Source organism: Xyrauchen texanus, chromosome 15 (genome assembly GCF_025860055.1).
Source record: "Xyrauchen texanus isolate HMW12.3.18 chromosome 15, RBS_HiC_50CHRs, whole genome shotgun sequence".
Classification (NCBI taxonomy): domain Eukaryota; kingdom Metazoa; phylum Chordata; class Actinopteri; order Cypriniformes; family Catostomidae; genus Xyrauchen; species Xyrauchen texanus.
In genome coordinates, this window is record NC_068290.1 from 15,436,109 (window position 1) to 15,458,840 (window position 22,732).

At 41.5% G+C, this 22,732-nt stretch overlaps 2 protein-coding genes across 11 annotated transcripts in view; both read left to right on the plus strand.

Annotated features, from left to right (window-relative positions):
• The window catches only part of LOC127655904 (protein dopey-1-like), a 28,827-nt gene extending 27,162 nt beyond the window's left edge, over window positions 1–1,665 (plus strand). For all 3 annotated transcript variants that reach the window (XM_052143955.1, XM_052143957.1, XM_052143956.1), the window contains one exon: window positions 45–1,665. In XM_052143955.1, coding sequence (XP_051999915.1) covers window positions 45–347 — 303 coding nt within the window. In that variant the 3' untranslated portion in view covers window positions 348–1,665. The remainder of the gene's footprint in view (window positions 1–44) is intronic.
• A 5,397-nt stretch (window positions 1,666–7,062) lies between these two features.
• Window positions 7,063–22,732, plus strand: part of LOC127655911 (clathrin coat assembly protein AP180-like) — an 87,583-nt gene continuing 71,913 nt past the window's right edge. For 6 of the 8 annotated variants that reach the window (XR_007972116.1, XR_007972117.1, XM_052143969.1 and 3 more), the window contains exon 1: window positions 7,063–7,960. Coding sequence is in view for 5 of the 8 variants with exons in the window: in XM_052143969.1 (XP_051999929.1) it covers window positions 7,831–7,960 (130 nt within the window). In the remaining 3 variants the exon portion in view is untranslated. The remainder of the gene's footprint in view (window positions 7,961–22,732) is intronic. The other 2 variants (XM_052143968.1, XM_052143974.1) reach the window with 2 other exon arrangements.

Below are 22,732 nucleotides of genomic sequence, written 5' to 3' on the forward strand. Positions count from 1 at the left end.
GCATATTTTATGGTTCTCATGGAACACTTTTCTTTTCATTTTAGAAAAATCCAGAGGAGGACTGCTCCACTCGCACTCTGTCTTGGGAGCCCGGCCAGCTCCTGCTCACCCTTTATGTTATCCGCAGCATGGAACAGCTCCTGCCCTTCTTCAACCTTCTCAGTCAGGTCTTCAGCAGTAAAGGGAACAGCCGATCAGGACCATACCACAGCCCTACTCTCAGCAACGGCCCATTCCCTGGCAAGGACAGCAAGCTGGAGAGCCAGAAAGTCTTCTGGAGCCGAGCCAGACAGAACATTGAGGAGATGGTTGAGAAGGACTTCCTTGAAGGACTCATTAAAACGTGAACTGACATGAACTAAATGTGAAAATGTTGTGCTATGGCAAAACACTAACACCTCACCTTTTAAAAAAACGAAAGAGAAAAAAGTTTGTAAAAAAAAATATTTTTTGTCTTTTCTAATTAATATATATTTTTCTTCCAAAAGGTATTCTATTTAATTTACAATCTTTTACTTGTAAATATGACCAGCTGTGATTTATTTCTTTCATTTGTTTGAGCCCTTATGATAGTATGAAGATACTGTGCCATTCCATATTTTAGTGATTTGCCTAATAAAGAGACATATCATATTAAAATACATTTTTCAAATGAATTAAAGTTTTGTAGCAGACCTCATGTCCATACCTAACTAATCAAATTTGCACTATTGTTCATTTCCTTTTGGATTCGATTCCAGTGGTGTCAACAAAACATCTGTTTGTTTAAGAAAAAACTACATACATGGACAGTTCTAACTTATGTGGTGTTGGTTTGAAAACAATAAGAGCCTTAATTATATACACATACACACACAACAATTAGTTCCTGTCCTCGAATCTGATTGGACAAGAGACATTCCATGAGCACTGATGGTCTGACACAATCAGCACTCCGATGCTTCACTGTGTGTATCTAAACTAAAGTGTAAGAGCTGTGCAGATGTGTTAATAGCTACTGTTTGTCTTTTTTACCTTTTATTTTTGTGGAATGTGGAAAGTCCACATTGGAGTGGACACACTGTTTAAAATGGTGGAAGACATTGTAGTTACTCTTGCGCACCGGCTACCCCGAAATAGGGAGAACTACCCCCGCTTGGATGGGTACTTTTCCACTGAGAAAGCTGATCTTCAGAAAGCTGACAGCATCTCTGCTTGGGTGTGGCAACAGGTGTTCGCACATACTCTTTCTCTCTCACTCACTTACTCACACACACATCCTTGTTTATCCAATAACTTGTTAGAAACAGCACAAGCCGTGATACTATTTGTGAAGTGACATTTTTGAATTACTAACGAAGGCTTGGACACATCATTTGTTTTGAACCAGCAACAGCAGATTCTGATCCGACACGTAAAAAAGTAGTTCCATGAATAAATGCTTTTTTATGATCGTACTCTGGCTAAGTACATTCATCCGAATACATTTGAAAACAGTGTTTTCATTTCAAAACGCTCTCCGTCCACACTAGTGTTTTCCAAAAGTTGCTCGTCCACACTAGCCTAGTTTCCATCCACTTTTCGCGCTATTTTGTTATCGACAAAGTGAAAATGCATAAATCATATTTTGCAAAATTTGCCGTCTTCTGCCTGTTTCCATTCAAATGGCCTTTTATCAATAAAAAAAAGAAATCTGCCCTTAAGCCATTTCCATAGAGAAATGTGTGTTTATCGCTAATTTACCTCCCAGTCAGATGCCCCTAATTTATTTCCTTCGAAGCTTTGTTAAAATGTTCAAAAGCTTGTTTTATGAAAGTGAACTCCGCACTGGACAAATAGTTTATAGTCTTGAAAAAAAGTGTAGAACATTCAGAGCATGTCATTCAGCCGATTATTAAAAAAAAATATATATATATATGTATATTATTTTGGTATTTATTTGTTTAATTTAATGCTTTTTTTCGTTTGGTAATTTATTTAATTTCATACAGGAAATTTTGTCTGTATTTTTTACAAAATTAAGCTAAACAATAATAGAATTGGTCTATGTTAGTGTTTCAAAAAAGCACACTGAACTTTTCTCCTAGTATTGTGTATTTATTTTTTATTTAAAACCTCTGTGTGCACAGAGATGAAGGGAACTAGACATTGCGTAGTTACGCATATGGGGAGTGCCTTCATACATAACCTATTTGAAACCTCTACAATAAAGCCAATATTCTAATATTGGCTATGGTGTTTGAGCCCCACCTGTTTTGGCACGAAACTGACCACTATAAAAACAGGTGCACAGAAACCATTTCCTCAGAATTTCTGACTGAGAACAAGGAGCGCATCGCTCATGCCTCAAGAACTCTGAGTCTTGTAGTGCGGCTAATGTTCGCAATGTCTCATTCCCTTCGTCTCAGGGAACCGAGGTTACGTACATAACCGAAACATTCCCTTACGACTAAGTCCACTTGACATTGCATAGCATGGGGAACAGAATCCCATCACGCCGCACTACACAACATAACTTCCCAGAGAGGAAACATGGCGACTCAGTCTTATGGGACGGCGACCGACATGAGCATGCTGAAGTGAGTGATCCTTGTGTTGGCCAGGAGGAGAGCACTCGTAATGAATATTTGAACTGTAGTCATATAGTATGAATGAACTCCTTATAAACCCAGTCGGGAAGGGAGTTTATTTATAATGAAGTGCTTATGACTTATGGAATTATAACGGCCTTATTGCAGGCGGTTGTGTAAATGATGGGGAGCCCGTGCTTAAAGGGAAGGGCATAAGTACACATATATACGGCCAATGAATAGCAAATGCTCTAAACAGAGAGGACTTGTGAAGAAAAAGACGTTATGTCTAGGTTGCAAAACCTTGCAAATGTGTTTTGCGAGGACCATTCTGCTGCAAAACATGTCTTCTAAGGACACACAATTTGTCCATGCCCATGAGGAGGCCATGCCTCCAGTTGAGTGTGCTTTAAAACCAATTGGGCAAGTCTGACCCTGCAACTCTTTTTGCAATTCTTCTGAAATGCCAGGGTAATTGCATCGACAATCCAGTGAGAAAGTATTTGCTTGGAGATGGACATTCCTTTTGTGCATCCTCCATGGCATATAAAGAGCTGATCAGACAGTCTGAACTGGTGGGCACGCTCAACATATGCGTGTAGCACACGCACAGGGCATTACAAATACAATGATTGTTCCTCATCTGAATTAAATGGAGGAGGGAAGAAGGCCTGAAGGTGAACCACCTGCACTTTGAAGGGTGTGGTTAGAACCTTGGGTACATTGCCTTTCCTGGGTTTGACAGTGGTTCTTGAAAGACCGGGGCAAAACTCACCTACATGTTTTACTGAGGCCAGAGCCAGCAGTAGTGCAGTCTTAATGGAGAGCATTTGCAAATTAACAGAGTCCAAAGGCTCGAAGGGGGGGCCCTGCGAGAGCTTTTAGGACTAAAGTTAAGTTCCAAGTTGGGACTGTAGCCAGCCGAGGTGGATTTAATCATCTTGCTCCTTTAAGGAACTTGATGATTAAATCATACTTGCCTATAGAGGCACCGGTTTCATGTGCGTGATATGCAGAAATACAGTTGTTGCCACATACACTTTGAGTGTTGACAGGTGAGTCCTGCGTCTAATCGCGCTTGTGATCTGTGATCTTTAAATTTCATGTATGGGGCAGTTTACTGTGTCCTTGCTGTGTGAGACACCAATCAGTGTTCGCCTTCTGTTTTAGTGCATAGAGCCATCTTGTGGATGGTGCTCTGGCTTGTAAAATGGTGTTCATGACTGAATGCGTCAGTCCTGGTGCTTGTAGTGCGCCCCATTCAGGGGCCACACATGCAGGTTCCACAGCTGGGGCTGGGGATGCCAGATTGTGCCTTGCGCCTGAGAGAGGAGATCCCTCCTCAGTGGTATCTCCCATGGTGAGCTGTACAGCACCTCCATCATTTCCAGAAACCATGGCTGGTTGGGCCATTTTGGTGCAACTAATAGAACCGTTTCCTTGTCCACTCGGACATTGCATATGACAGTGGATCAGGCATACCGGAAGAAATGCATATTTGAGTATCGCCGGCCGTTTGTGTGCCATTGCGTCCAATCCCAACGAGGCTTGGGACTTCGAATACCAAAGGGGACAGTGGGTATTCTCCACTGAGGCAAATAGATCGATTTCTGCTTTGCCGAATATTTCCCAAATACTCAGTACAGTTTGAGGATGAAGTCTCCATTCACCTGGTATCACCCCTTGGCATGACAGTAGGTCCACGCTGTAATTCAGGCGGCCTGGGACATATGTCGCTCTCAGGGAGAGGAGATTACTCTCGCCCCATAGGAGGAAGTGACGCGTCAGCCTCAACAGTGGTGGTGAATGAATGTAACTGTCATGTTGTCTGAGCAAATCAGGACATGACAGTTTGTTATTTCCAACTGAAAAGCCTTTAAGGCTAGAATTACAGCTGATAGCTCTAGGTGGTTGATATGCTGTGCCCTCCTCGCACCTGTCCAGGTGCCGAACATTGGGCATCCGTCGACACCTCCCCCCAACCTGTGTCGGAAGCATCCATAGTCACCACTTTCCACCGGACAACTCGTTCCAGCGTGACACCTCACTGGTAAAACACAGGAGCTGTCCATGGAACTAAAGCAGCTATACAACGGTGGGATATAGTGATGTGCATGAGCCCTTGGCACCAAGTATGTTGTGGTAACTGGTGCTTCTGCCAGCACTGAAGAGGTCTCATGTGTAAGAGACTTAATGGGATGATGGCTGATGCCGCCGCCATAAATCAAAATGCTTTCTGAAACAGCTTCAGAGGAAGTGTTCTCCCCAGTTTGAACTGAGACAGACACTGTAGAATGGCCTGAACATGCACGCTTGTGAGGTGTGCACGCCCGCTCGTGGAGTCGAGGCGGACTCCCAAAAAGGGAGTCTCCATGCGACTCTGGAGCATGCGACTTCATGAGATACTCTTTTAAACTATAGAACCATTTATTTAATCTTGTGGATGTTCCATGTTTTGTTCACAGCTCATATTGAATGTAAAAGGCCAGTTTAGGTAATGTGACTCGTTCTGAAGGACAAAATGCATCATGATGCATCGAGAATCGTTTTATAATCTAATCGTTACACTTTGAATTGTTATCGAATAGAATCGTGAGGCCAGTGAAGATTCACACCTCTAATATATATATATATGTGTGTGTCTTCTCGCTCCCGTGAAGATTCCGTCCGCTGACTCGTGTGTATCGATTGCGAATTGTAGAGGGCTTCGAGACAAGAGATGATCGCTGTCTTGAAGGAAGACATTTTCAGGAAATGGTGTCCGTGCACCCGATTATATAGCGGTCAGTTTTGTGCCAAAACAGGCGGGGCTCAAACACCATAGCCAATATTAGAATATTGGCGTTATTGTAGAGAGTTTTCAAATAGGTTGTGTATGAAGGCACTACCCATATGCGTAACTATGCAATGTCAAGTGGACTGAGTCGTAAGGAAACATAGTTACTGAAATGTATGAAAACACATAAATCACGTAACTGTGCATGTGGAAAATCCCTGTTACATGTTCGGTCTGAAACGCAATTGTCCTTGTGTTCTGTCGCTGGACACCAATTCCAAGTACACTTCCTTCTGTCTTTGAAGGAACGCAATGTGATGGTTGTACAAAGTAACATATATTTTTTAACAATGCTATCAAAGTGAGTATCAAGTACAACAGCACCGCTATAACACCGGCCACCATCTTGTTTTGGTTGGATAGATCACATGACTGCACCACATGACAACAAATACATAATAATTTTCTGATATATTTGTTTTCACAGTCCACACTACAACGCAAAAATTGTGTTTTCAAATTGATCTACCGTAATAAGGAAGATTCCTGAGAAAAGCTTGTAAAGCTTGTAGTACCACCTGTTTACTCCAGTTGAAATTTCAGCTGTATGGGCAACGCGCAGTTTATACAGTGAAGAAACCAACCATCCAGCAGACAGCACAATACAAACATGCATTATGTTCTTGCATTCAAAACACTTGATGGAGCGCAAATTCTAACCCTGGGATCTCAAGATGTGTTCTAAGTATTAAACTATATTTAACTTGACACAGTGACCTAAACATTTTATGTTTATGACGCAATGCACACGAGACTGATCGACAAATTGACAAATTCACTTGTGAAATGGATTGTTGTGAACTGTATGCCAATGATTGTCTTATGTTCAATAATATGGTAGTAAACAATAGATTGTATTCTAAAGCCGTTTTTGTATCATCTTACCAATGATTAACTCTTCTGCCACAAGAATGTAATGCTTTTTAATTATCTGAATATGTTTTATTTATATATATATTAATTTATAAATATTTAAAGATAACTATGTAAAATTTAATCATTATATATTTAATTATTGTTATATGAGGGGCTTTCTCAGCAAATATTTGTATAAGTGATTAAATGCGATTAATTAATCAGGACACTATGTAATTAATCTGATTAAAAATGTTAATCGATTGACAGCTCTAATATATATATATATATATATATATATATATATATATATATATATATATATATATATATATATATATATATATATTGTTGCATATCAGAGGAAGAGACTAAAAGAGAAGAAATTAGAAATTATTTATGTGCACAACAGGTATTTTTCCTTCATTAAATAAAGGTATAGTTGGGTACCAAACGTAGCAGCCTACGTCAAAATATTGATTTGACAAAAGAACTTTTAAAAAACTTTTAAAAAGCGCGTATCAAGACTCGTGGGTTCCGTTGCACGCGTTGCGCTCCGTCTAGCTTTTTTTTTCAGACCGAACGCGTTCTTGCGCTAAAAAAAAAAAAAAAAAAAAAACGAAAGTGTCTCGAGATTGATCTAAAAACGCGAAGCTCCAGCGCGAGACGCTAAAAAACGGCTGGACGATTTTGATTCACGTTCGGTGTGAACGGCCCCTTCATGACGCTCTGAATGGGCGCATATAGTAAAACGCAATCTGGGTTTTTAATGACGTTGACCTGACTCATGCGCGGGGGCGGAGTGATACCGCAAATAAATAAATACATACATACTGACTCCAGTAGGGACTTCACGTTATCGCAGCATTTCATCCTCCTTGTTCAGCATTTGTCCGAAACTGGACATAGCCACAGGGTGAATGAAAAGGACGGAGAACGTTTATTTAGAGATGAGGAGAACAACGGAAGCCGTTTGAAGGTTTGGGTGACTGAACATCCAGCGGAGGTTTAACGGGCACAGAAATCCTTGATCGGGTGGAGAGCAAGACAAATGTTCGAGCCGAACATCATTTGAAGCGAGCCATCATCATCGTATCAGCTTGCTCAGAGACAACGCGCAAAAAACAAGGAATATCTTTGAAGACTTTATACAAATAGCCTTTTATAACCCCGAAGCTCACGGCTGACTCTTTTTAAGCAATTATTTGCGGTTGAAATTGTCGTTACGCCTCACTTACGTGATCCCGCACCCCCACGAGACGAATAGACAGCGTTGTGATACGCAGGCGTTGACCTGAAATATTTCATATAGTAATACAGAAGCCGGACGATAGTATTATTCTAGGTTTGTCCATTTAATATTTGGAGTATAAATGACACGGAATCTTGGTCATCATCCATGGTAAAGACTCCATCCCAGGTTGGCCTGCATAACAATAACACTATAATATTATATTAAATTGAGGTTGAGAATCCATTTTAAAGGCCTCATTTTAAGGTGTGTAGGTGGACGTTTTGGAACAAGTCGAAGAGTCTCTCTGTACGGAAAAAGGGCGTTTGATTCTTCAAGTTTACCGCCACAGAAGGAAGATGTCGGGTCAGACTTTGACGGACCGCATAGCCGCGGCGCAGTACAGCCTCACGGGATCCGAGGTGGCCCGAGCCGTGTGTAAAGCGACCACTCATGAGGTGATGGCACCAAAGAAGAAACATCTCGAATGTAAGTGGGTTCAGGCTCAGATTACACCTCTGAGATTTGTCTGATTTTTCTCTGTCAGTCTATTGGCATTGTTATCCCCCCCCCCTTTTTTTTTTATTTTTTATTTTTTTATATCACTAAATAATATTAAATACTCATTTTAGTATTAATAATGTGCCCTGTATATCCACACACCTGCACACAATGTTTAACCCAGTTTCCCCATCATGTTCATACAATGACTCCTCAAAGGTCATCAAATGCCACTGGATGGGGTAGAGAGGCCTACCATGCTGTTATGGTGCCAATATTGAAGGAAATATGCAATAGCTTTGCAGTAGCTTTGTGACTAATGGGCCCTCATTTTCAGTGTCTGTCACTAAGTAGAGAGACACAAGAATGAGTACATAACATGGCTACCTTCCACTGTGCATTGAATCAGACTTTTCTTCATACTATTCCATGTTGTGCATTTGTAAAATGCATTTTCATATACATACTCTCTAAGTATTAATCCTTTATAGCATTCATATTACTCTTTTAAAAATCATAATCTTTGGTGATCATGATTTTTAAGCTCGATTACACTTCCTAGTGCCATCTAGTTTTCTGTATGTGTCAAGCACTAGGAAAGTGTAATCGATCTTGAAATCATCATTGTGTCTAGAGACTGCAATGGCAATTTGTACAGTAAAAATGGAGTGATTTTTTTGGTCTGTTCTCACCCAAAACCGATTGGATCGCTTCAAAAGACATGGATTAAACCACTGGAGTCTTATGGACTACCTTTTTTCGGCTTTTACAGGAAGTGCTTTTTCAGAGATGTTCTGTGCACTGGTTCTCCTGTGGCCTGGAGAGGTTGAAACATGTCTATTTGCTGCATTAGCACACTGAAACAGCAATGTGATAGATTGTGAGCAGACTTTTAAAGCAATGGCTTACATGTGATTGGCTGGGAATTACCCAGCTAATGGTGCGATGATGTACAGCTGCTAGTCTTCTCGCTAGAACTACGCTGCGCTTACATGCCTGTTGTTTACTTAGACCTCTATTAGTGAATGATGAATTTATAGGTCTTGGACTGCACAAAATAGACTAGCCATCCCTCAAATTTAAATGATGATCTGAAAGAAGAATTGAGCAATTTAAATGTGTATTAAAGTGCATTTTATATGCATTGAAAGTGAATATAGTATTGGAAATTGTCTACCAAGGTTTTTAAATAGGACCATGTTGAAATTTGAGCACTGTCTCTTTGAAATCTGGCACATTGTGCTTCTGTCGGGCCCTTAAATCAATGGCTTTCAAACAGTCCTGATCAGCATCACAAAAGGCTTTCCATTTGTGGCAGGTGTCCCAGGCTCCTAAGCATAGTGACACACCCACATCTATCTCAAAGGAGCATTGGACACCAGAAAATGTCAATTAAACCCGAGATAGTTAAGAAGCTAAACTGCATGGCTCAGGACAAAATTACAATCATAGTCTGTGATTGTCCAAGCAAGTTGTTTTTATCAGTTTTATTTTGTGCATCATTAAGCTCACTCTTATTGCTGCTTTCAGTCATCCCAACCACCTGGAAATAACACACTATGTGCCAGGAATTGCTTTAATGTCCCTTAATGTGCTGACTCATCAGTTCGCCTCCCATTGTGTACTGTGCATATTCATTTCAAAAACATTATGTCAGTATTGTGAAGTATCATTGTAACGTAGTTCAATGGAAAGGAGGAGGCGAGAACCGCTTGACGATATAAATAATAGTTTAATGAATAACTTCAACAAAAGAGAGAGAGAGATGAAAAAAACCTACTCGCTGGTTCTCCGATACACCGTCGCATGGTCCTTGATCAGTTCTCCACCCTCTCAGGCGTATGACAGCTGCTTCTTCCCGGGCGGACCGGAGTCAGACTCACGACCCCCGGCGGTCAGAACGCCCCTCCACGTTCTTGGCGCCTCGTGGGGACACTCCTCCGCCCCTGGCAGTGGCCCTACCGCTCCAGGCTGTCGGGGCGACACTTCCCTCCTCCCCTCGTGGACTGCGGTCTTCCTTCGACACCTCCGTGTTTCTGGGGGAAGGCAGGGCACTCCTCCACCCCCTGGTGGTCGGGGAGTCCAGGCCCCACTCGCCTCGCGGACGGCGTCCGTTCACCGCGTCCGGGCGGTCAGGTTACTCCCTACCCCGGTGGATGGCAGCGGCGCTCCCCCGGGTAGACAGCAGTGTCGAGGACTCCACGACGGGCATCCCTCCTCCTTCCCGGTTTTGATTCCAAACCCTCACTGGGCCATACATTATAAACATTGCATTAATTTGATTTCCTAAGGCAAGGAAGAAAGAACAGATGTGTGAGTATGTTTAGGTGTTTTTGGGGATAGAAAGAGTTTTCTAAAGGCATATTTTAGGCATTCTGAATGCTGCATTAAATCAGGCCTCTATTTGTGGAACTCTCTGCCTAATAAAGGGACACCAGAAGAATCAGAAGATCCATAGTCGCCCCGAAGTGTATTTGAACACTTAAGTGACACTTTAATTCATAAAATGTATGAATGTCATTGCATTAGATAAAAAAATCGCAAACAAAGTGGCATCTGCAAACAAATGATGCTAGACATTTTGTCGGAAGTAACTTCAATTTTATAAGCCATTTTTACAATTGCATTTAACCAACTGGTCCCAAGGTAGTTTTTGTGAAAGTATGAAATCAGTTCCCCTCAAGTGACATATTTGTGTTTGTGAAATGTTTTGTGTGAAAAGTGTTACTACCTTTATTTAAAATAAATAGCACTTGCTTTGTTTACATTATGTTGTTATCTAATGTAGTGACATTAATTTATCTTTGTGGAAAACAAACAATTCTACTTTCAGTGCTAGCAATGTCAGGATGGTCAATGATCAGGATTAAATGTGAACCTAATAGACACTTTTCCACTGTCGGTCTAGTGTGAGCCAAACTGGTCAGCCAGGTCCAAACTGATCTGCATTCCATCCAGTAGCCCCGCTGTGTTGCCCCGAAAACCCACCCTTAATACGCTGCCCCAGGAGCCAGCGTCACACACCCAAGCAAGAGGGCAATTCAAGCTGAGGTATCAGACTCTGGAGGCTAACTAGCTCTCTAAATGAATCCCGAACCTGTATCATTGTACGCTGGATACACAACTCAGAAAATTCTGTGACAATAAACTTAATCACATCTTCTTTTCAGCAGATGCCACTGACCTTATATTGAACATTTTCTTTAACCCAAATATTCAGAAGAGCCCTGATTTAATCTACTGACCAGTACTGACAATTCTCCATTCTCTCTTGATCTGTTGAGGTAAGCTGGTAGCTAGATATGAAATATTGGAAAATTAGTATCTTGGTGCTGAAACCTCTGATTTGACTCAGCGAAACTCTGCCTTTGACATTGACCCCACCTCAATCCCCAGTTGGCCTTCTCGGGCCCAAGGGTAAATGGGTGTTGTTCCCCAGTATGCCCTGATGAGGAATGATGAAGCCCCGGAAGTGACAGTGGGAACGCAATTGGCACTGGCATGCCCTCATTTGGCCTGATAGTGGAAATGCAGCTAATTTTTTCATCATCACATTCTGGATGCACATGATGTTTTTATTGATGAGTCAACCAACTATAATCAAGGGAATGGAATGAAAAATATTCATAGGTATCTGGTTCTTCAAGCGTGGGTCAGCCAGCTGTATCAGAGCATTATTAATCCTTGTTGATACTATTTTTGGAGACAAAGAATGGGGATAGAAGTGGGGCCAGACAAACTGGGCAGGGTGTCAAGCTCAGACCATATCACTCTTCAGTTTCAAATATAATATTGATAGATATTCATTATGTCTAATGAGAGAGATATATGATTGATTCTAACGCTCTGATAAGTTCTTTGCGAAACGGGAGTCACTATGGGGAGGGGGAAATCATTCATCCGAGTCTCTCAAGACAAATAAAGAGACTGAGGGCACCAGGGTAACATTTCAACCAAGTGCTGATTTAGGAAGTTTCTCTTACAGCTTAAAAGTGCTGTAAGCGATTTTAGCCATTCTAGAATTTCCCCAAGCTGAGTCATTGGATTACCCATGCCCCCTTTTCCAAAACCGTGCTCTCCAAAGATTCCAAAATGAGCTTATCGAGACTGATATCAAGCAGAAACTGTTGTCAAAAACAACAGCAGCAAAATGGCGCCATCAACTGACAACTGTTATGAGCAACATAGCACAAAAATGGCATTAAGCCTCAATAATTCGCTGCATCTACAATACTGAGAATGCGCAAAATGATTGACAGGCAGAAAGCGCCATTGTCCGTGGTAAGCGGACACATTTTTGTTTGCTGTTTACAGAGACTAGAGCTGTCACAGAGACCAGTGAGATATCTCAGGACACTTATTTCATTAATATTAGTAAAAAAATGTGCATACATATCCATGAAATAAAAAATTGCTTACAGCACCTTTAACCCATTTAAGCCAGTGGGCAAGTTCCTGAAAGTCATTACCACTCTTTTTACACTTTTGAATATTTGAGTGACTGTAGATGTTACCATAGTGCCATACAAGTAGACAACTCTAGAAAGAGCTTTTGAGAACTTGTGAGATACTGTCATGTGTCTTGTTGTGGTGTTTTATTTATGCTTCCATTTCTGGGTAGTTTCTCAGAAATACACCTGGGAACTTAAGCCCTTATTATCTCACTCTTTACATAGGTTTCTATATGAGTTTCTTTATAGAGACATGTGCCCACCAATCACTAAAGTTGCAGTATATTAAAGGACTATTTCACCCAAAAATCTTTTACCCACATTTTGATGCCTCAGTCCCCATTCCCTTTTAATGAATGGAAAAGAGCAGCATCAGCATTCTTCAAATTTCTCCTCTTGTGTTCCAGTGTAGTCATTTATGGGAAAATCTGGGCATTAATGGGTTAATCAGTGCTTACATTTTATTCTAGCTTTTTGCTGTAGATGTCAAATACAGCAACTTTAGCAAATCAAGAGTGAATATTGTTGTCTCACTAAGATGAATACTGTATTTCTGGGCATCTCTGAATCAGTCTAGGTCTGTCTTACTCCATTTTTTTCTTTTTGGTTCAGTGATCACTCTGTTTCCCCTCCCTCTTCTTTCTCTTTATCTCTCTGTTTGTCGGTCACTAGCTCCCTCTTTCCATCCATTTCTTTCAGCAACTACAAATCAAATTGTACAACATTAGCAATACTGTGCAGCATGTAAAAGTAGTAGAGTGAAAGCTTGTGCTGCACTGATGTTACTCAGTAAAGGAAATCAGCAGTGCTCTGATGTAATAATATGAAAATAAGGCTTAAAGCCAATCACGATACAGCGGCATATGAAAATGGCTGACTTTCAGCACCTTGGACAGGGTAAACCCTCTACAGCAACTGAATTTACACGTACCCCTCCCCCCACACAAGGTCACTGTGTCCTTGGAGTCTTATTCATTGTGCATTTCATTGTGTAGCTGAGTTTAAACTTGGAAAATTAGTAGTTAACTCCACTCTATTTTGTAGCAAATTGCATTAACACAAAATCACACACTCATATTTACTCTCAAGTGTAGCAAGAGATGTTTGTCCATTCATTGCACAGATGTTTGTAGTGCTTCTTGCTTAGTGGTGAAAGTGCTAAATTTGTCAGCCATTTAATCAGGAAACTGGCAGCCATGTACATGACAGCAATGGGTGCTGTTAGTACACTGCTGTGCAATGAATAATGCAGGCAGAGATGTGTTTCCTGTGTAATCTGCCTAAACACACTGCTGGGCCCCCAGGAGCCCTGATCTCAAGATGGAATGCAGAGTGCATTTCATGGACATAGACAGAGTCTGCCATTTCAGATTAGGCCTGATTCTCACACTGGAAGAGTAGTCAAACAGATTGATAATATACATGTCATGCAAGTGCAAGGGACTCCATATTAGTTCGGAGAGGTTAAATAGAACACTGAGATTATAATATCACAGTTATGTTAATCTGATATACAGCATGTCTGGGTAAAGGCTTTTTTTATTTGTGAACATAAGCTAAATTAAAAGCCCTACAATAAACAATTGGGATAGGAGAGCAACACTGGCTCAAGGGCTATTAAAGGAAATAAAAAAAGAGGAAGTCAAGAGGTTTATTATTGGACTGTTTTTTCTTCAAAATGATCACTAAATTGTATAATAAAGGGAGCTATGACTGGGTGTAAAGGATGATATTCAGTCTGAACTTCTATCATATTGTACTGTATTGCAATGCAGAACACACAGCTAAATTAAATATGTGTGAGAAAGGAAAATGTTTCTTTTTTCAAATTTACTGCTTTTCTAAATGGTTTCAATTGTGGTTATTGGTAAGTTAATGACTGTACAGGCTATTACACAAAGAAAGATCTTCTATTTATGATTTTGTGCCTCCTGTACAGTCTGGTTTACTCTGGTTTCTTCTTGGATGCTACGTTGCCACACTGCTTGCCAGTGAGGGCACATGGGCATTCTCTCTGTTTTTTGCTCGAGGGAGAGAACTATTAATAAAGAGAGCTTTTCAAGCTCCATTCATGTGCAGCGGAATATGGCTGTTTTTGCTTATATCACACATTCTGCAAGTTTAAGAGCACTTATTTCAGTTAAACACTGTTAGATGTTCTTGTACAGTACAAGCTAAATTGGATAGCATACTGGAAATTTAAACAGAGAAACAGATGCGCACAGATTTGTACAGTGCAATGAAATTTAGCATGCTAAGATTACGATGCACTCATCATTGTACAGGCTTGCATTGGGACACAAAGCAGGTAGCTGTTGGTGTTACACGAAACTTCATTGATGGTATCCACTAACATTTTACCATGAAGAATTGTATGGAAGCATGTTTGTACAGTAGTTTGAAGTATCACTTTGTTGTTTGTAGTGTCAATAATAGCCCTTCACTTGCAGCAATATCAGATTGTGTCTTTCACTATTATAAAATGAAATAAAATGGCACTTTGCAGAGCTGTGAGTACACGGTCAGTTTTTTATGCCATATGATGTGACACTGTTCATGCATTGATGATGTAGCTTTGGGCATGCTGCAAGGACACTAGCTTATTTAAATTAGGCCACAGATTGACCTAAACAAATTAAACGTAGTATGGTGTGACATTAAATAAATGATATGGTTATACAATTTAGCATCTTGCCACAGTATATAGCTTCTAATTAAGATAAATAACTATACAATAAACACTATATCTACCAAAAAAGCATACATTTTGATATAATGAGACCAAAGAAGTGCAGTTATCTAAAATAAATGAAATAAGATTTTCTATTTGTTTATACTGATGTTTACATTGTATTATATACACTCACTGAGGACTATATTAGAAACACCTGTACACCTGGTTATTCTTGCGATTATCTGATCAGCCAATCATTTGGCAGCAAATCATGTAGATATGGGTCAGAATCTTCACTTAATGTTCACATCAACCATCAGAATAGGAAATTTTAATTTGTTGGTGCAAGACAGGCTGGTTTGAGTATTTCTGTAACTGCTGATCTCTTGGGATTTTCACTAACAACAGTCTCTAAAGTTGCCTAGAATGGTGCCAAAAAGATAAAACCAGTGAGCGGCAGTTCTGTGGTTGGAAATGCCTTGTTGATAAGAGAGGTCAACGTAGAATGGCACAAATGGTTCGAGCTGACATAAAGGCTACAGTAACTCAGATAACCACTCTGTACAATTGTAATGAGCAGAATAGCATCACAGAATGCACAACACATCATACCTTGAGGCGGATAAGCTACAACAGCAGAAGACCCCACAGGGCACTATTAAAAGTTAATTTAGTCAGTAATATAACTCTAAATGTTTCAAATGGTTTTATGTTAGAATACATTTTAAGTTTTAGTGCTTTGAAATAAAATTATCACATTTGTCAAAAGTTCAAAGCAGAGTTTGTAATTCAATAAAATTACTGAACAGTTAAACTAAGTTCAACAAAAAGTTTGTTTTGTGTGACTTATTTCTTCCCTTGAACAAAAAAAATGTATGAGAATAACAGCCTCATTCACCCTTCACTTTCATTGCATATTTTTCTAGACGGTGAAAGTGAATCACTTTTTGTTTTATGTTTCACAAAAGAAAGAAAGTCATACAGGGTTTCGAATGACGAAGTTGAGGACATAATACATTTTTAATTTGGGAACTATCCTTTAAGGGTACTCTGAAATCTATGGCAAGTGTATATGTATATATGATGAACATTTTGTTCCCTTATCTTTTCTTGATTAAATGTCATTACTCACTTGACTGTTTGCCCTACAAACTTAATTGTCTTTATTAAGTTCAAGTGCATTTGTGCATACTATCATGTGTTGAGTCACCACAAGCTGCTGTTTGAAGCTGCCTGTGCACACATGCCGTCGGAAGTGGACGTTGTTGGGAATTTATCTTGCATTCAATAGTTAAAAGCTATTAGAAGGACACACAATTTTAACACGCTTTTAACTGGCCTCATTTCGCTCCATGGCTGCGTACATTTTCTAATTAAATGTTGACATGTCTTAATATTTAACAAAGAAGACCTGGTTTCCTGACACCAGACTTAAGTGCTGCAGTTGCCAGGGAAACAGGCTTTTTAACATGTCTGTCTATCCTCCTACTCGTGTCTTCAGAGGAGTGAAAATGACTGGCTCAGCAACCGACTGTTCTGTGCTTATTAACACATGGCATGATACATAATGTTGGTGTTTAGTTTGTAAAAGGGATCTCCACATACATAAATGCATAATGCAACTAATCCAAAACAGCATTTACAGTATGGATAAAAATAACTTTGAAATGACACCACAAAAGGTTAATTGAATGTCTAAAGTAAGAGTATTTTAACACTTTGCTCTATGTTCTAGGGCTTTTTTTATGTTGCCTCCGAATGCCTTTTCTTCCACTCTTTAAATGTTTGATTTCAGTCTGAGTTAAACAATAATTCATATATTCAACATTTATTGTAAACGCTTTATTCTTACTGAAATCAAACCAGTCAGAGTTTTGCGAAGTTTGACTAACAGACCTAAATAATATGATTGTAGCTTGGCTTTGTTCAGCATGTGTACATGTTCTGACTACCACTGGGCTTGGTGTTATGTACATGTTTCGAAAGGCAGTTGTGATGCTTGATATGCATTTAAAACTTCCTCAGCTGACTTTCTTCCTTCAAATATTCAATTAAGCATTGTGTCATGCATAGCCTACAGACAGGGCCGCATTAAGAGCTCACTGGGCCCCGGGGCTATGAGTTACTGCAGGGCCCCCCCTGATGACAAGAGTCACAAATAACAATAGAACAAAGGCACATAAGAAATCGACCTACTTGAAAAACTTAAAGCACTGAATAATATTATACTGTATAAAGTAATCAAATATACAATACATAGTTTTCACTATAAATTCAAAATTCATTCTTATTTATTTTACAAAAGTGATTCAGTCAAGGGCAGTAAATTACTTTCTTTCTGATGTTTGATTAACATTATTGACACAAATGGCGACAGCAGCTTTATTAGCAGCTTCTGTCACTTAAAGACCTCAGGGTCGGAACTCAAGTGCGCTGTGCAAAACCGTCTCAAGTTCACCATGGTTTTAAAATGAGCATTTACAAAATGAATTTTCTCCCGCTGCTTACTGTGCCTGAGCAGTTTAAAATAATTTGTATCTAAACCACAATGCTTAAAAACGCGTTTAAATTATAAACTTACATCATGATGGGACAGCAAAATTGACATATTTCTACCTATATATTATCGCCAGCCCTTTAGGCGAATATAGAGTTTGATCAAACACAAAAAGCAATATCACATCCATCAAGTTAATAATCAAACTTACCGAAAATTGGTGGGGTCGATGTCGACCCTGTGTCTTTATCTGCTCCAACATGTGCCCGGCCCACTTGCTGTTCCACAACTTCTCTGTGATCATCAGCTTTAGTAAAATAACCCGATAGCTTGGGGATTTTACTGAGCAGCTCATGTTTCCTCTGCTGTTTAGCTTTTAAAACATTTCTTTTTTGAGCCCCACTCGCACATGTTTTTTTAAAATATGACATTTTTAGCTATGCGACGAAGATAATGCGTGACTGACAAATGTAAGAATAGTCTAGAATGAAGTGAAGAGTGGAGGCGGCGATTGATTGGTTGACGCGTATATTCTAATAAGGCGCAGGCAGCCATCATCTGATAGGCCTACGAATATACGGCAAAGCGCCACTGAATAACAGGGCTAATTTGTGGGGGGCGTGGTAAGGCTTTGGCAATCAGATGGCTAGTAGTAGTCAATCTGCTCCACAGCCAATCACGGGCCCCCTCCTTGCTCGGGCCCCGGGGCTTTAGCCCCGCCTAGCCCTGTTGTTAATGCGGCCGTGCCTACAGACATGTGAAGACTGCAGCTCTGCAACTTGATTACAACTGTGCATTTATGTGTGCAAAACAAATCCAGAGGCTCATGGGGCATATGGCATCCTCAGCCGCGGTCGCGCCGCTCGGGTTGATGCATATGAGACTACTACAGCACTGGTTACAGACTCAAGTCCCGAGATGGGCATGGCACCACGGCACGCATCGTGTGATAATCACCCCCTACTGCCGTCATACTTTCAACCCTTGGACAGACCTCTGCTTTCTGCGGGCCGGAGTCCCCCTGCAGCAGGTGTCCAGATGTGTCGTGGTAACCACAGACACCTGTCGACAGGGTTGGGGCGCCGTATGCAACGGGCGCACTGCCGCTGGCACCTGTAAAGGACCCCGGCAGCATTGGCACATCAATTGCCTAGAGTTGATGGCTGTAATTCTTGCCCTACAGAGGTTTCTTCCACTAATCCGATGAGAGTACTTTCTGATCCGTTCAGACAGCACCGTGATGGTAGTGTACATAAATCGCCAAGGCAGCATGCGCTCTCATCATATGTCACAACTCGCCCGCCATCTCCTCCTTTGAAGTCGCTGCTCACCACTCACATCCCTGGCAACCTCAGCACGATGGTGGACACACTGTCACAACAGGTTTCGCCCAGCGGAGAGTGGAGGCTCCACCCCCAGGTGGTCCAGCTCATTTTGGACCGATTCGGCAAGGCACAGGTAGACCTCTTTGCCTCCCAAGACAAATCCCACTGTCTGCTCTGGTATTCGCTGACGGGAGCCCCCCTCGGGACAGACGCGCTGGCAAACAGCTGGCCCCGGGGGCTGCACAAATATGCATTTCCCCCAGTGAGCCTTCTTGCATCGGTGCTGTGCAAGATCAGGGAGGATGAGGAACAGGTCATCTTGGTGGCCCCCTACTGGCCCACCCGCACCTCCCTGGAAAATTCCCCTGAGGAAGGACCTTCTTTCTCAGGGACGGGGCACCCTCTGGTATCCGCACCCAGACCTCTGGAACCTCCACATCTGGCCCCTCGACGGGATGCGGAAGATCTAGTGGATCTACCACCTGCTGTCGTAGACACGATCAATCAAGCCAGAGCTCCCTCAACCAGACAACTTTACGTCCTAAAGTGGCGCTTGTTCGCGAACTGGTGTTCTTCCCGAGCCGAAGACCCACAGGGATGTGCAGTTCGGTCAGTGCTTCTATTCCTGCAGGAGAGGCTTTAGAGGATGCTGTCCCCCTCCACCTTGAAGGTGTATGTAGCTGCTATCGCAGCCCACCACGATGCAGTAGATGGCAAGTCCCTTGGTAAGCACGACTTGATTATCAGGTTCCTGAAAGGCGCCCAGAGACTGAATCACTGAATTTCTCATGTTATCCTGAGACCCCGACTGGGCTGCGTGCCCAAGGTTCCTAAGACCCCTTTCAAGGACCAGGTCGTGAACCTGCAAGCACTGCCTTGGGAGGAGGCAGACCCAGCCCTTTCGTTGCTGTGTCCGGTGCGTGCTTTGCGTACCTATGTGGACCGCACGCAGAACTTAAGTTGTTCTGAGCAGCCCTTTGTCTGCTTTGGCGGACGGCAGAAAGGGAACGCCGTCTCCAAACAGAGTCTAACCCACTGGGTTGTTGATGCCCCCCCTGCAGGTCCAAGCACACTCTACTAGAATTGTGGCTTCCTCGTGGGCACTGAGCCACGGCACCTCCCTAGCAGACATCTGCAGAGCAGCGGGCTGGGTAACACCCAAAACCTTTGGGTGAGTCGGTCTCGTCCCGTGTTTTGTCAGGTCCGAGCCGGTAGAACTCGGTAACGCGGCACAACCGACCGTGTGTTCTGCTTCCATTCTGTCCCAGGTCAGCCACTGAGCGTCGCTGCCTGGATGTTTTTCCTCCCTAGCTTTCTGGCCTGCAAATTCAGCGGAGCAACTTGTGGCTAGACCCACTATGAGTCTCAGGGCTCTGTACTGGTGTAGGGCTCCACGGGCATAGTTTCCTCTTCAGGCTAACTCCCCGTGATGTATTTTCCCCTGTCGGCGGACCCGCATTTCCCTCGGGCAGCCCCGCTGCCTCAGCCCCGTGTAGAGTCCCCCTTCATTCACAAACCTTGTAGTGTATTTGCCACACATTTCCTCCCCCTGGACTGGGCAGGGTGTGGCCTCCACAGGGTCTTCCCCTCCTGAAAGAATAGGACATTTGCGGACCGGCATTTACCTTACCTCCGGTCTCGCCTCGGCACGCCGGCGCTGACAAGTTCTGAAGATGCCTCCTTAGGCCTCTTCCTCAGTCTCTAAGCCGCCCCCTGCTGGGTGTGCGGAGCAGGACAAGTGCTTCCATTCTTCTCTCAGCACCCTAGCCTCAGGACACCTGCTCAGGACAAAATTATTTTGACACAAATGGAAGTAAATGGAGTCAATTTTTGGAGGGTTTAAAAAAAACTGTAAACCTGTATAAGTTCTACTAACTTAAACATTTATGGTAACTGATTGCCTTTTCTTTTACAAGTATCAAAACTTAAGTCTCAAGTATGCATAAATAGTTTTTCTTAGAAACTATAAATTAAAATAAATTATTTTGGTCCAATCAAAATCTGCAATTACTAATGTTTATTTTAATTAACCACAACTCAAAATGTAAAGTTCTACAAACTTAATTCATAAATTAAAATATATGTTTTTGAAATCATTAATATTAACTTTTTTTTAAGTTTCCTTAACTTAAATGTGAAAAGTTTGTGAAACTTATGAAATTAAACATGTACAAACATATATAAGACGATTTATAAAGCCATCAGCGAAGACTGTGCCGATCAAGGTCTGCATACCTGTGTTTGGTAGTTTCTGGTTTGTAAAGCACTACTCAGCAAATACCTGAAACAGAGAGATAAGAAAGGCTAGTTACATTCACAATGGATTGAAAGACATCCCTACAAATGATCAAACTTGTGCATGTACAAAACAGTTTATGTTGCCCATTTAGATCAGAGCAAGGCACTTAACACTTAATACAAGGATTGTCCCTGTAATAAGTGCACTGTAAGTCGCTTTGGATAAAAGCGTCTGCCAAATGCATAAATGTAATTGTAAAAACTGTAAAAAAATACAAAATTTTTTTACAGTGTAGTTGAAGTGTTGTCTCAAAAACGTGTAGAATTGTCACAACTTTATCCCGCTGAATTGCATAGGATGATTGTTTTGCTGTCACTTTTCTGTCACATGTTTTAAACAAAGGAAAACAGTCCCTCCTTCAGCCTAGCTTCTCGTCCAATTTGATTTTGTTTACATCAGAGTGCGCTTGTGTCATTTATGCCGAATATACAGTGTTGTGACTCTTGATTTGTTGATGGAAAAAACTACTGTGCTATTTGTCTAACAGGTTATCAATAATTATTTACGGTATTTTGAAGTGTCCACGGACTCCACGATAACTATCCTGCATGTTAATTACTATATTACTGAATACCGTGACATGCATAGTCAGTTGTTTGAAATTTGAACTCATCTATGCTTTTCAAAGAAGTAAAAAACATCACTGTAAAAGGTGTAATTTATAAAAAAACACTGTATGTTTGTGTATGTCAGATCTTATTGTTGGCATCAGCCAACAAATCCCCCTTATTAAAATATAGGAAATAATCTTTTAATTAAAATATAAAAATGCAGAAAGTTTTGTGTGAGGGTTAGGTTTAGGAGCAGGTTAGGCGCTAGGATAAATCTAGCTCAGTAAAAACAAACAAAAAAAACATGTTTTTGTGTGTGTGATTTGGTGGTCCAAGGATCAGACTCGAGGCGGTAACTTATATTGTTATCAGCTTCTGATATTGAACATGGAAAGTGGCCTGTGGGCCAAGCTTACAGTCAATAATAGTTTGGGATCACAGAGCCTGTGAGTCTGCAGGATAGTTTTGTTGGACTACTATATGAGATAGCAGTGCAGCTGCTCCTTACGAGCTCAGCCAGGATGCCTCTACAAGCCCTGCAATTACTGCCAGTTTGACTGCTGCCCTCTCTTAGCATGTGTGTGTGTGTGTTGCAGTTTTTCTGATACACAAGGTGTTTTCTCTCTCTCTCTCTCAATCTCTCTTTTATTGCCCAACCTCTCTATATAAATAATTCAGGCAAATAATTCACAAGCAAAGGCTAAGCCAGAGCTACTGTTTACAGATATTCAAGAAGCCATTTGGCCTGTTGCCTACTAACTAACGGAGGCGGCGATTGATTGGTTGACGCGTATATTCTAATAAGGCGCAGGCAGCCATCATCTGATAGGCCTACGAATATACGGCAAAGCGCCACTGAATAACAGGGCTAATTTGTGGGGGGCGTGGTAAGGCTTTGGCAATCAGATGGCTAGTAGTAGTCAATCTGCTCCACAGCCAATCACGGGCCCCCTCCTTGCTCGG